An 11712-nucleotide genomic window follows, 5' to 3' on the forward strand; every position below is an offset into this window, starting at 1 on the left:
GCTCACCCTGGCAGGGCTCGGCCCGACAGCCGCTCGCAGCCCGAGAGTGTGACCTGGGATGAGGCGCTTCCCTGGCCCTCGCACAGCGTTTTCCTGCCAGGTCTGGACAATGCAAAGTCCCGCTCGGCTCCTGGGGAGCCGGGCTGGCCCCACCGTGGGGCGAGGAGCTGCCACGAGCCCTGCCAGGTCTCCAGCCCAGCCGGGCACCCCCAGCTCCCCCGCGCCACGGCCGGCCGTCACCGGCAGCACCTGCCGTCACCGGCAGCACCTGCAGGCACCGGTGCAGCCGCCTGCAGCTCCAACGCCGTTCCCGTATCCACATGTTTCTCAGCTCCCGTGCCGGGATGGCCTCACCGTGCCCCTGCCCACACGGGCCCCCCCCCAGCCCGCACAGCGCCGCGATGGCGATGCTGTGTTGCAGGTTGGTTGTTTATGGAAAGCCAGGCTGAGCCAGATGCTGAAAACTGGCATTTTACGGGTAATTTTTCAATTTAGTTCATATTGGCATCAGAAAAAAAAAAAAACCAACTGGAGCGATCCCAGCCGTTATGGCTCCTGGTTTCCTATGGCGAGGCCCAAGGGGTCTGAAACGGCTCCTTTGTTGGCTGAATCAACCCTTCGGGACTGACGCGCCGTGGGGCCGGGTGGGAGCGGTGGGGAGAGACGTTCAGGGAGACTGGGGGGCAGAGAGGGAGCGGGAGAGAGAGATTCATGGGGGTAGAGAGGAGAGGAACGCCGCTATGCTTTCCCTGGGCACGGCTGGGTGCCCCGGGACGCTGAAGGACTCATCCACTGCAGCCCTGCGGGTGGCCCTCCCCAGTGCAATGAGTTTGCTGGGGCTCAGCAGCGCCTCAACCCGTTTGTCCCTTCCAGGTGAAGCAGCTCCGGGTGGGAATGAGCCCGCTCCGGCTGGCCTCAGCCTTGCCCGCAGGAGCAAATCCCAGTAAAATCTGTACACCCTGCAAGGGTGAAGGAGCAAAAACTCCCCCTTGCTCAACTGGAAGCTGTCAGGGGTCCACCAAGGTCCAAACCCAAACCTCCCCGTGGAGTGAGCGGGGTGTGCTGGCAGAGCCACCTGAGCACAGCTCCAGAAACGCTGGGGTTTTCCCCCAAAAGATGGGAGAGAATGCTTGGCCCTTTTATTTCCCTGCACCCTGGAGCTGGCTGGGCTGTGGGATGGGCGGGTGGGTCAGCATCTGTCCCATGGGTACCGGGGGGTCCTGTGCGCTCAAGAAGCCCCCTCTGTGCCCTCTCGGGGGGGGAGGAGAGGGTCGTAATGTGCTGGTTTGCACTTGCTGATGCTGAGGGCTGCCTTGGGGCTGTCACCAGTGGCTCTGGAGCACTGGTCGGGGCAGTCAGCAAGCTGCTCCAGGGCACGGCTGCTGGCATGGGGCCGGCATGTGCCAGCAACGATGGGGTGAGCCCATGGAGTTCCCAGGACAGGGACCCGCAGCACCTGGCAAGTGAGGTTTCACAGCCGAGCCCCTTCCCCCTCCTGTCCTGCACCCCCCTCTGAGCCCACCGAGACCCCTCGGGGCGCGTTTTGGGGAGCAGTGCATGGGGCGAGGGGTGTGGGTGGCCACGTGGGAGCTGGGAGCAGCTCAGCGCGGCTCAGTTCAGCTCCGCTGGGCTTGGCTCAGTGCAGCTCAGCTTAGCGCGGCTCGGCTCAGCTCAGCGCAGCTCAGCTTGGCTCGGTGTGGCTCAGCACGGCTCGGCTCGGCTCGGCTCAGCTCGGCTCGGCTCAGCTCGGCTCGACACAGCACCGTTGGGCTCAGCACAGCTCGGCTTGGCACCGCTCGGCTCGGCTCAGCGTAGCTCGGAGGGAGGTGAGTTACGAGGCGCTCGGAAAATCAGAGTCAGCCCCAATCCTGGGGGACAACAAGGGCAGATCCGCAGACGCCGCCGGAGCTGCCGAAGACCCACCACGGCTCCCAACCCTGCCGGCCTGCCCGGGGGGCTCAGCCGTGCCTGGGGGGCTGCCACCAGCCCCCCCCCCCAACCCTGGAGCTGGGAGCGGGGGGCTGAGCCTGGGGCTGGGCTGGGGCAGGCAGCGTCAACCGCTTGGCTCCACCCCACACCCCCCCCCCTTCCCCACCCCCCTAAATCACAGGGGGGGCTTCGCCGTGACCCCGGCGCTGGGATGGCAGCGGGACAGTCGAACCGCGGCGGGACAGTGGGACGGTTCCCAGCCGAGGTGGTGGCTGGAGCGCTCCGGTGGGGGTTCTCCAGCCAATTTGTTTGCGAGTCGCTTTGTTGCTGCTGAGGGATAATTCTTTTTTTTTTGAGTATTATTATTATTTTGAAGACGGGGAAGGGGGGGGGTGGTGGTGAGGAGGGAAGGGGGGGCTGGCACCGGCTATAAAGGCAGAGCTCCCCGGAGCAGCCAGCACTTCCCCATCACCATGAGCGCTCCCCTGGCCTGACAGCCCCTGCCTCCCCGGGGGCTCGCCGGCTCATGCCACCTTAAAGCGGGGCTGAGCGCCTGCGGCAGCGCTGGGGTGGGATGGTGTGAGCCCAGCACCGCTCTCCTCCCTCCCACCGCCCCTCGGCTGGCTCTGGCGGGAGGCGAGCCCGCCAGCCGCTTGGATGATTTGATTCCTTCCCTGCCCGAAATTACTCCTGCCCAGATGCAGTGGATAATATTCATGTTGCTGTTATTCATCAGCTCCATGGAAATGCTCACGCAGAACCGATGGAAGAAGCAAGGTACGGTGCGTGTGGCCGGCTCGTCCTGCTCAGGTACCACGGGGTGGCTCGGGGACGTGGGGCTACTGGCCATTGCCTCCCCTGCCAGCGCCGGCGCTGCCGGTGCTGCCTGCACAGAGCGGGCAGGAGGTGTGAAACGGGGCTGACCTGCACCCGGGGCTGGAAGGTGCCAGGAACCAGCGTCCTCCCAACCCAGCCCCTCGGGACCCGTTGGAGACCGGCTGCCTTCCCCTCTCGGTGCGTGGCACGGGGCTAGCTCAGGGTAGGTGCGTGGAGAAGGCAGCGCCCAGCCCCGTGGCATTGCCTGCCCGATGCCAGCCTTGCCCTCGGGGCTGGCAGGGGACAGGGGGACGCTGGCTGGCGTGGGGACCAGCTTTGCAAACCCCAGGAGAGCCAGGCACAGCGGGGATAGTGCAGAACGGGCTGATTTTCCAATATTTCCCTTCTCTGCCTAACACCTCAAGTGCGTGGGGAGTAAAACCTCCTGGAAGGATGCTCAGAGCCACGGCAGGCACTGCCTGTCCCCCCACCCCGTCCTTCCCCGGAGCAGAGGCACCAGCTGAGGCGCCACTCGGTGCCAGGGCACAGGGCAGGGTGTGCGCCGGGGCTGTGCCGAGGCACGTGCACCCCTCCGTGGGGCACCGGCTTGTGTCCCCTCTCTGGGCAGTGCCAGGAGGTGCCACCCGGCCGTGACGCTCGGCTCAGGAGCAGGTCGGTTTTGGAACCGGGTAGGGACAGGACCTGGCAGGACCGGGGGTCTCGGGGGGCTGGGGCTGGAGCCGGGACAGCTTTCCCTGCGGCTGTTGCGTGTTGAAGACATGCGGAGCCAGCGGGCACGTGTGATTTTGCGGGTGGCCAGGCTGGCAGCCGAAATGCCTCTGGTCGGAAACGACCTGGCACTGAGAGGGGCTCGGGGTGCCACGGGGGCTCCGGCCGCTGGCGCTTGATGCCAAGTGACCCGATGCTACGGGACGCGCAGGGGCCTTGGGTCCTGGCAGCACCCAGGGGTCTGGCCGGGGCTCTGCGCCTCAAACACGTGTTGTATCTCCTGGCACAACCGGTGCCGGAGGGCCAGCACGGTCTCCAGGGGCTGGAAGCCACTGGGGATGCTGCAGCACCCCACAGCCACCCCTCTGCCCCTGGGATCTGCCTCTGGCCGTGCCCCGCTGCCACGGAGGGACAGTCTGGGCAGCCCAGTGCCCGGGAGTCTCCCGGTGCCTGCAGAGCCCACGGCGGCAGAGCTGGGCTCGGGGTGAGCACCGATGGGTGCTGTCACACGGACGTCCGGCACAGCCCAGGCAGGGAGCACCCACCGGGGCACCCCGTGTGCCCAGCTCAGCTCGGCCCTGCACCCCAGTTCTGCCATTGCTGCTGGGCAGGGGGAGGCGAACGCACCAAATGTCCCTAATTTCCCCGTTCCCCAGCGCGAACCACGTCCCATCGTGCGGCACAGCCCTCCGCCGACTCCCCGGCGTGGCTCCCGGCGGCAGAGGCGTGTGCCATGCCGGTGGCCCCGAGCCTCGCAGCGCAGAGGTGTGGGACCCGTCTGGCCGAGCCTTCTCCTGGCTCCGCACCACGGGGTTATTTTTAAAGCTGGTGATGGGAGCGAGGCCTCGGAGCTGGCGCGGGGCTCCCCACCTTCCCTGCCCCAGATGGGGGTTGGAGGGAGAGCAGCAAAAAAAAAAAAAAAAAAAAAAAAAAAAAAAAAAAAAAAATCATCAGAAAGAATTAGGGAAGGGAAAGAGGCTCGTAAATCCCTGGGTCTCCAGGGAAGCTGCTCCAGCTGCAGCCAGGAACACAAATGTTGTCAGCGTTTGGTAAATATGTAACGGAGACCATAACAACTTAATGGATCCAAGGTGCTTCGTTAGCACGCTCCCAGCCGACGCAGCCCTAACGAAGCCTCCTGGCCACGCCACCCCCGTGCCTCCGTCCGAGTCCCCGTGCCCTCAGCGAGGGGACAGGGATGAGCCAGCTCGGGGACACCAACATGGCACCGCCGCCCCCGGGACTGGCTTGCGCCAGGGCAAGTTGTGCCGGGGACCCTCACGCAGGGCGGCAAGGCATCCTCTGCCAGCACCTCCCCCAGCACCGACCTCTGCTTTCCACCAGCCCCTCTGCCCCAGCCACTGCAGCCGTGGGGGCCCTTCTGCTGCCAGGGGTCGCAGAGGATCAGTGCCAGGGATCGCTCCCGGGGCCGAAACCCGTGTTTCACCCAGCACAGCGGCTCGTTTGGCTCTGCAGGGACTGGAGCTGCTCTGGGGCGGGTCCCTCCAGGCACCTGCCAGGGCTCCAAGCCGGGGGTCTACATCAGCCGCCTCCTCAGGCCTTCCCTGCGCTCGAAAAAACATCTCGATGCTCTAAGAGCTGCGGGCAGATGGAGCCCGGGGCCCGAGCGTGCAGCACCGACGCCGCTGGCACTGCCAGGGCTGCATAACCCGAGCCTTTGCTCAGGAGCACCCGGGGGAGCCTGCGGTGCCGGAGCCGAGCAAATGCTTCCCGACACGGCCGGGCACACCAGAGGCATCGGCCCCGTGTGTGCAGCAGCTTGGTGGCCCCTCACGGAGGTGCCCCGTCATTCCTGGGGTGCAAAAAGACACTGGGTCAGGGGTAGCCCCCAGTGCTCAGGGCTCAGCTACCCGGCTCCCGAAGCGCCCCAGTGCTGGCAGCATCTCTCTGGGCTGCGTTTCTCGGCGCAGGGAGCTGGCGTGGGGAGGAGCAGCGGTTGGCAGGGGCTCCGTGGGCCCCACCGGGGGGCTGCAGGCTGGCAGGGGCTGGCAACCCGTCCTCGTCCCTGGGAGCAGAGCCCAGCGGCCGTCACGCAGGTCGGGAGCTCAGCAAAGGCAGCCAGGGAGGCGGCAGAGCCTCTTGAGCAACCAGACAGATCCTTATCTCGGCTCGTCTTGAGCGTCTCCAAAACGGTCTTTGTCCCCTGACGCTTAACAGGCATCAACTAATTAATCCAGGTCAGAGCCTATTTCTACCCACCCATCCTTCAGTTCCCGTTGGGATGCTTCCCACGGGATGGGCACGGCTGGCGTAGGGACAGGGCCGAGGCTGGCACCCCTGGGCAGAGCTGGGCATGGGGCAAACCCTCGGCCCTGCACCCTGGGCCGGCGGAGGCGGTGAGGCCTGAGCTGGGTGCAGCAGGGAGCGACGGCTCTGCGTGTCCCGGAGCTGCCAGCCCAGGGAGAGGGGGGGATTTGGGCAGCAGAGAGAGGTGGGGAGGCGTTTGCAGCGACCCAGGACAATGCTGTCACCCCCCCGTGGGTCGGAGAGAGGCTGCCGTGGGGCTGGGACCCTCCCGGGCACCTCGGCCGTGCCGTCCACGTGTGCCGCGGCCGTGCCGCAGCCCCTCTCCTCCGTTTGTCCCCGCAGCGAGCGCCGGCCTGCTGGAGAACTGCACGGGCTGCGTGCTGTGCTCGGAGGACAACGGCTGCATCACCTGCCACCACCGGCTCTTCTTGCTCATCTGGAGGGACGGCATCCGCCAGTACGGGATGTGCGTCCACACCTGCCCCCCCGGCTACTTCGGCGTGCGGGGGCTGGAGGTCAACAGATGCACAAGTACGTCCCGCGCCAGCCGCGGCCCCCACGGCTCCTCCCAGCGCCCCCCGTGTCCCCTCGCCACCTTCCAGCGCCGCGGGAAGGGGCAACGGCTGCGTTTCCCGTAGCATCCCCGGCGGCACGGAGCCAGGGGCAGCGGCGAGAGCTGGGGACAGCCAGGCCGTGGGGCTTCCTCCCCTTTTCCCTTGGCCCAGGGTCGCAGCCCAGACCCCGCCGGTTTGCAAAGGGCTCTGGGTCCCCGATGGGTACCTGGGTCCGCGATGGGTACCGGGGCTGCCGGCTCCGGGCTTGCCGAGTGCCAGCCCTCGGGCTCGCCCGGCTGACCAGCCCTCCTTCCCGGCAGAGTGCAGGTCGCCCAGCTGCGAGAGCTGCTTCAGCAGAGACTTCTGCATCAAGTGCAAAGACAAGTTTTACCTGCACAAGGGCCAGTGTTTTCGGCAGTGCCCCCCCAGCACCGCGGCGCAGCCTGGCACCCGCGAGTGCCAAGGTAAGCAGCACCCCGTGCCCGTGATCCCCGCGGACGCGCTTGGCGCTGCGTGGTCACCCTCCCCATTCTGCACCCCCTGTCCCCCCGCAGAGACGTGCGAGCCGGGGCCGTGGAGCGAGTGGAGCGCCTGCACCCACGAGGGCCGGACCTGTGGCTGCAAGTGGGGTGTGGAGACGAGGGTCCGGGAGGTGGCGGGGACCACCCGGGAGGAGGGGGCCGCCTGCCCCGCGCTGCTGGAGACGAGGAAGTGCCGGATGAGGAAGCACTGCCCGGGAGGTGAGCACCGCACCGCACCGCACAGCACCGCACCGCGCCGCGCCGCGCCGCCTGCCAACCCCGGGGCCGCCTTCGCACCCTGCCCAAGCGAGCCCCGAGGTTCGCCGCGGGAAGGGGACGGCTCAGCGGTGGCCGGCGAGCCTGGCTGTCATCTGCCAAGTATTTTGAGGCCGGTGGCTGCAACTGTGCCGTTCCGGAGAAAGCCACCGTCTCAGGCACATGTGCTGAGCAGCCCCGGCGCTTGGGGCTGGCTGTGGGGCTGGCGGGGACACCTGCGGGGAGCGTGTCGGGCTGGCGGCTCCCACCTGGCAGCCCCCGAGACCGCCTGGGACCGGCTGGCGTCCCCTTCCACCACCGGGCTGGGCCGGGCGCTGGCGTGAGCCGCTGTGGTGGGACGAGGCTGCCGAGCTCCGGCTCCGCGTTTGCAGAGGAAAAGTCACGGCTGAGGCTTTTTGCGCCGCGGTCGTGAGTAAGGAGGGTTGAGACCTGCAGGGCAGGTTCCTGCAAAAAAACCCCCTCTGAGCCCCCAAAATACCCAGAGCGCTTGTGGAGCTGGAGGGAATCACGCAGGGGCGATTCTGATGGCCAAAGCTTTGGGAGACACCCCGGGCCAGGCTTGTCCTCCATGGCTCACCCGGCCAGATGTTTGCCCCTGCTCCTGCGCCTCCTCGCACCGTAGCAGCACCACGTCCTCCAGGCTGGGGGCTCCCTGCCACGTCTCACAGCACCCAGCCCTGGCACGGGGGCCGGCTGGGCGGCGCAGGCGCGGGTGCGTGGCTGGCGATGGGAACCAGGAGGCGGCTGATGTCATTTTTGGATGCAACCAGCTGGGCCGAAGCTGTTCTAATAAATCTCCGCTTAATAACTGGCAGAAAGGGGGATTGCATGAGATAGCGATCTGTAGGGCCTGGAAGGAGATCTGAGCCGCCGGCCCCAGCGGTGCAGGGGTTTGCGGCTCGGAGCTGCGGGTTCGCTGTGTGCCACGGGACGCGCCGGCCGGCACTGCCCGGCACAGCGAGGGCTGAGGGGAGCGGAGAAAAGGGCTGTGAGAGGGGGAAGAGAAAAAGGATGGAGAAAGGGGGGGGGGCAATTACAGAAGCCGTGCGTGCTGGGGCTGGGCCCACGGAGCCAGGAGAGCGGCTTCATCTCAGCGCCATCCATCATAAATAATATTTTCCTGCTGACAGCACGGAGGAGCAGATTTCCATCCCCACCCAGGCCCCGACTCGCAGCTTCGGGGTGCCAGGTGGCACCGATTTCGGGGACGTTCCCCTCCCTGCCGGGCTGCGCCAGCTCCAGACCCGGAGAGCTGGTGACAGTTTGACGCGGCAAGTTTGGCGCGGGAGGGCAGGCTTCTCCGGAGCGCGGCGTCCCACGGCGCGGTGCCGTGCCCACGCCCAGCAGGTCCCGGTGGTGGGGACCGTGGGGCTGGCGCTTTGGAGTTGCCTTATCTCGTGGGGTGACTGGAAAGGCAATGGCACCCCCGAAAAAGCGCTTGGCCTCCCAGCTCTGCTCGGGCGCCCTGCAAGCCGGGAGCCCTGAGGCCACGGTGATGGGCTCAGGCAATGGCGGGGATCCTCTCTCGAAGCCGCTGTCTGGGATCAGCTCCCGAGACAGGTCTGGCCCCAAGAAGGCAAAGGGAAATCCCTTCGGTGCCCCATGCGCCGTCCCCGCTGCCTGCTGCCCCGGCCGGGCAGGCAGGAGAGGGCAGCCCCTCCGTGTCTGGCAGCCCAGCCTGGCTGCCGGCGTCCCCGCCGCGGCGGAGCGTGCATCTGCCCGCGCTCCCAGGCTCCTGCCCGCCCGGCCAAGCGCTGGGGTTATGGGATCCAGATGCTGGAGGAGGACGGCGGGTTCACTTGATGCAGCTGAGACACCCCCAGCCCCAGCGAGCCGGGGAAGGCAGCAGGACCCGACCGTGTGATGAGAGATTTGTGCCACCACTTCTGAGCCGTCCCCGGGCAGCTGGAAGGGAGAAGCATCCGCGCTTGGCCGAGGCACAAACCCCCTCGCGCTGCTGTAAATCTGCCTTGTGTGTCTGCCGCGCTCGCCAGACGCTTGGTGTTCGTGCTGTGCCCTCTCCTTGGTGGGTGGCAACTGTCTGGGAGAGCAGAGCCGAAAACCAGAGCCGGGCGGGAAAAGAGCTGGAGCCCTCGGAAAGGATCAGCGCTGGCACACACGGCACCGGCCGGTCGTGCTCCCTCGCACATGGGGGGGGGGGCTCTTTGGGGACAGCAGCACCGGTCCCCACGCCGTGTCGCCCAGCTTGGGGTTGAGAGGGCTCGTGGCGGGGCGCAGGAGTAGAAGCGGAGGCGAAGCTGCCAGGTTTTCGGGGCACACAGCGTGGGGTCCCCGTCGGAGCCCGCGGCACGGCGGGGCTCGTCCTGCGTCCTGGTTTGGTGTCTCGGCGCCGAGCCCTCGCCCAGCGGAGCCGGGAGCTGGAGGGTGCCGACACAAGGGGGGAAGATGCGGGATGAGCATCCTGTGGCTGGGGTTTGGGTTGGATCCTGCTGCCCGGCCGCCGAGCGAGCCTGCCTTTTCTTCTCCTTTTTCTGTTCCAGAGAAAAACGAACCCAAAAATAAAGGCAAAAAGCGACAGAAGAAGCCGAAGACAGAACCACAAGTGGGTACCTAGCGGCACAACCGGCATGGAAACCGGGGCAGCGTGGCGGGAGGCGGTCGGGAGCTCTCCGTGCCGCCGTGCCGGCGGCACGGAGAGCTCCCGACCGCCTCCCGCCACGCTGCCCAGGCCCCCCATTTTTCCATCCACCCCCCAAAAAAAATTACACAATTTTCTCCCCCACCCCCCCCACCCCCCCACCCCCCCCCCGCCTTTTCTTTTGAGACAATTTATGGCCTGTAAAACATTTCCTTTTCAGAAAAAAATCTAATGTGCAGTGTCCAAAGCAATGCCCTGGGGCTGGGGGAGGGGGTCGCGCCTTTATTTTGCTGGTTTTTCCCTCTCCCCCCCTCCAGCCTTCTGGGTCCTTTCCCTTGCTCCAGCTGGGTGGGATGGAGTTGATCCCGGGGTTGGACCCCATCCCTGTCTGGGTACCATCCCGCAGGGCTGGGAGATGCCGTGTCTCGGTTGCACGGGGGTGCTGGGGTGTACGGCGTGTCACCGAGCTGCTCCGGGTGCCGGATAGGATCCTCCATCCTCAACCACCAGCACAGAGGGTGGTGGGACCCCCGGGCTGGGACCCTGCTCACGGCAGCCCAGCCCAGTGCTCAGCATCCCCGCTGGCCCAACCGTGGGCCAAATCCTGCCGTCCTCGGGCTCGCAGCCTGCGGAGGGCCTGGAGGAGCTCCTCTCCCCGGCTGGAGGTGGGTGCAGGAATTTGGGGTGGCCGTGGCCACGTTCGGTCCAGTCCCCCATGAATGCAAGGGCCAGAGCGAGCCCAGGCAGGGGATGCTGCTGCCTCCTGCGTCCCCCAGCCGAGACGGGCTGGCAGCAGCCACCACAGCCCCCTCCCAAACGTCCCCTGGGGGTGCTGAGCCTGCCCTTGTGCCGGTGCATCCCTCCGAGCCGTCTGCCTGCAGAAATAAACCGTGCACGCCGGTGCGGCACGGAGGGCTGTATCGGCACGCTTGGCACAAGCTGCTGGCCCAGCTGCAGGCACCTCTGCGCTTGGGGGCTTCCTGGGGTCAGAGCCCCCCTGTCCCTGCTCCTGGCAGGGGGACGCCAGGGCTGGCAGTGGGGTGCGGGGGCTGCGGGGGGGGATGTTCCCTTCAGGGCGAGAGCGCTGGGTGTCAGCATCGAGCCGGCCTCAGGAGCTGGCACGAAGCCCCGCGGCAGCTCCTCCATTCTCTTCACGTCAAATAAACGGATGAACCCCCCGGCAGCCCTCTCGCCTCCCTGTTTTCCTCATTTCCACGAGGCGCTGCCGGAGGGAGGACAGGGACACGGGCTTGGGACACAGCATTACCCCTGCGTCCCCCGGCCCCGCTGGGGCAGGAGCAGGCGGTGGGCACAGCAGCCTGGCGCTGCGCCGGCTCACGGCGCTGCCGGGGGTGCGGGAGCAGCTGTGTCCCCCCAAATCCCCTCCGGCACACGGACGGACCCAGACCCTGAAGCGGAGGGGAAAGGCAGCCACCGTAACCTGCAGCACGGCTCCCAGTGGGCACCCTGCCCCGGTCCCAGGCACCGGGGAAAGGTTTTATTGTAAAGGTTTTATTTAAAGCATCGCCAGCATCGCTCGGTGCCCGCGCCGGCGGCTGGAGCAAGCGGCAAGCAGGATCACCGGGACCCCTGCCCCGCAGGTATCCCGGGCTCGGCTCTGCCACCGGGCAGCACCGCGGGGCTCATCGGGCCGGTTGCCAACGGCACGGAGAGCACCGGGTGTCACGGGGACCCGCTCGCAGCGATGGCCGAGCCTAGCTGCACCGTGCGGTTCCGGCGAAGGCACAACCGCAGCACGCCGGCCCCGCGGCAGCTCCGGCGTTTCCCTCGGGAGGCCGGAGCCCCCCATTCACCGGGCTGCAGAGGGGGCTCCCGCCGGCGGCTCCGGCACCGGGGCTCACGGCAGCGACCGGGTGGCAGTGGGGTCCCTTCTCCAACCCCACAGCCGTGTGAGCATCCCGGCATGTGGGGAAAACTGCCCCCCAGGCTGGGAGAAACCCACCCTCTCCTGAGATGCTTGGGCATCCCCGTGCCAGCCTGTGCCCACCTCTGTCGTCGT

The 11712-nt window shown here is 67.1% G+C and overlaps 1 protein-coding gene across 1 annotated transcript; it reads left to right on the forward strand.

Moving 5' to 3' along the window:
• The first annotated feature begins 2627 nt into the window (after positions 1 to 2627).
• On the forward strand, positions 2628 to 9668 carry RSPO4 (R-spondin 4). Its single transcript, XM_086474849.1, has 5 exons — positions 2628 to 2706; positions 6085 to 6273; positions 6617 to 6760; positions 6851 to 7036; positions 9595 to 9668. Exons 1-5 carry the CDS (start codon positions 2628 to 2630, stop codon positions 9666 to 9668), a joined length of 672 nt encoding a protein of 223 aa, XP_086330975.1.
• Positions 9669 to 11712: the final 2044 nt, after the last annotated feature.

This window comes from Leptosomus discolor, chromosome 17, assembly GCF_034619465.1.
Source record: "Leptosomus discolor isolate bLepDis1 chromosome 17, bLepDis1.hap2, whole genome shotgun sequence".
NCBI classification, from domain to species: Eukaryota; Metazoa; Chordata; class Aves; order Leptosomiformes; family Leptosomidae; genus Leptosomus; species Leptosomus discolor.

What these genes read in the sequence shown, in the direction of transcription:
- RSPO4 (XM_086474849.1), top strand. Translation starts at nt 2,628, where the DNA reads ATGCAGTGGATAATATTCATGTTGCTGTTATTCATCAGCTCCATGGAA. An exon ending in TGGCACCCGCGAGTGCCAAG is followed by an intron (nt 6,761 to 6,850) that starts GTAAGCAGCACC and finishes GTCCCCCCGCAG; the next exon opens with AGACGTGCGAGCCGGGGCCG. An exon ending in GAGGAAGCACTGCCCGGGAG is followed by an intron (nt 7,037 to 9,594) that starts GTGAGCACCGCA and finishes TTTCTGTTCCAG; the next exon opens with AGAAAAACGAACCCAAAAAT.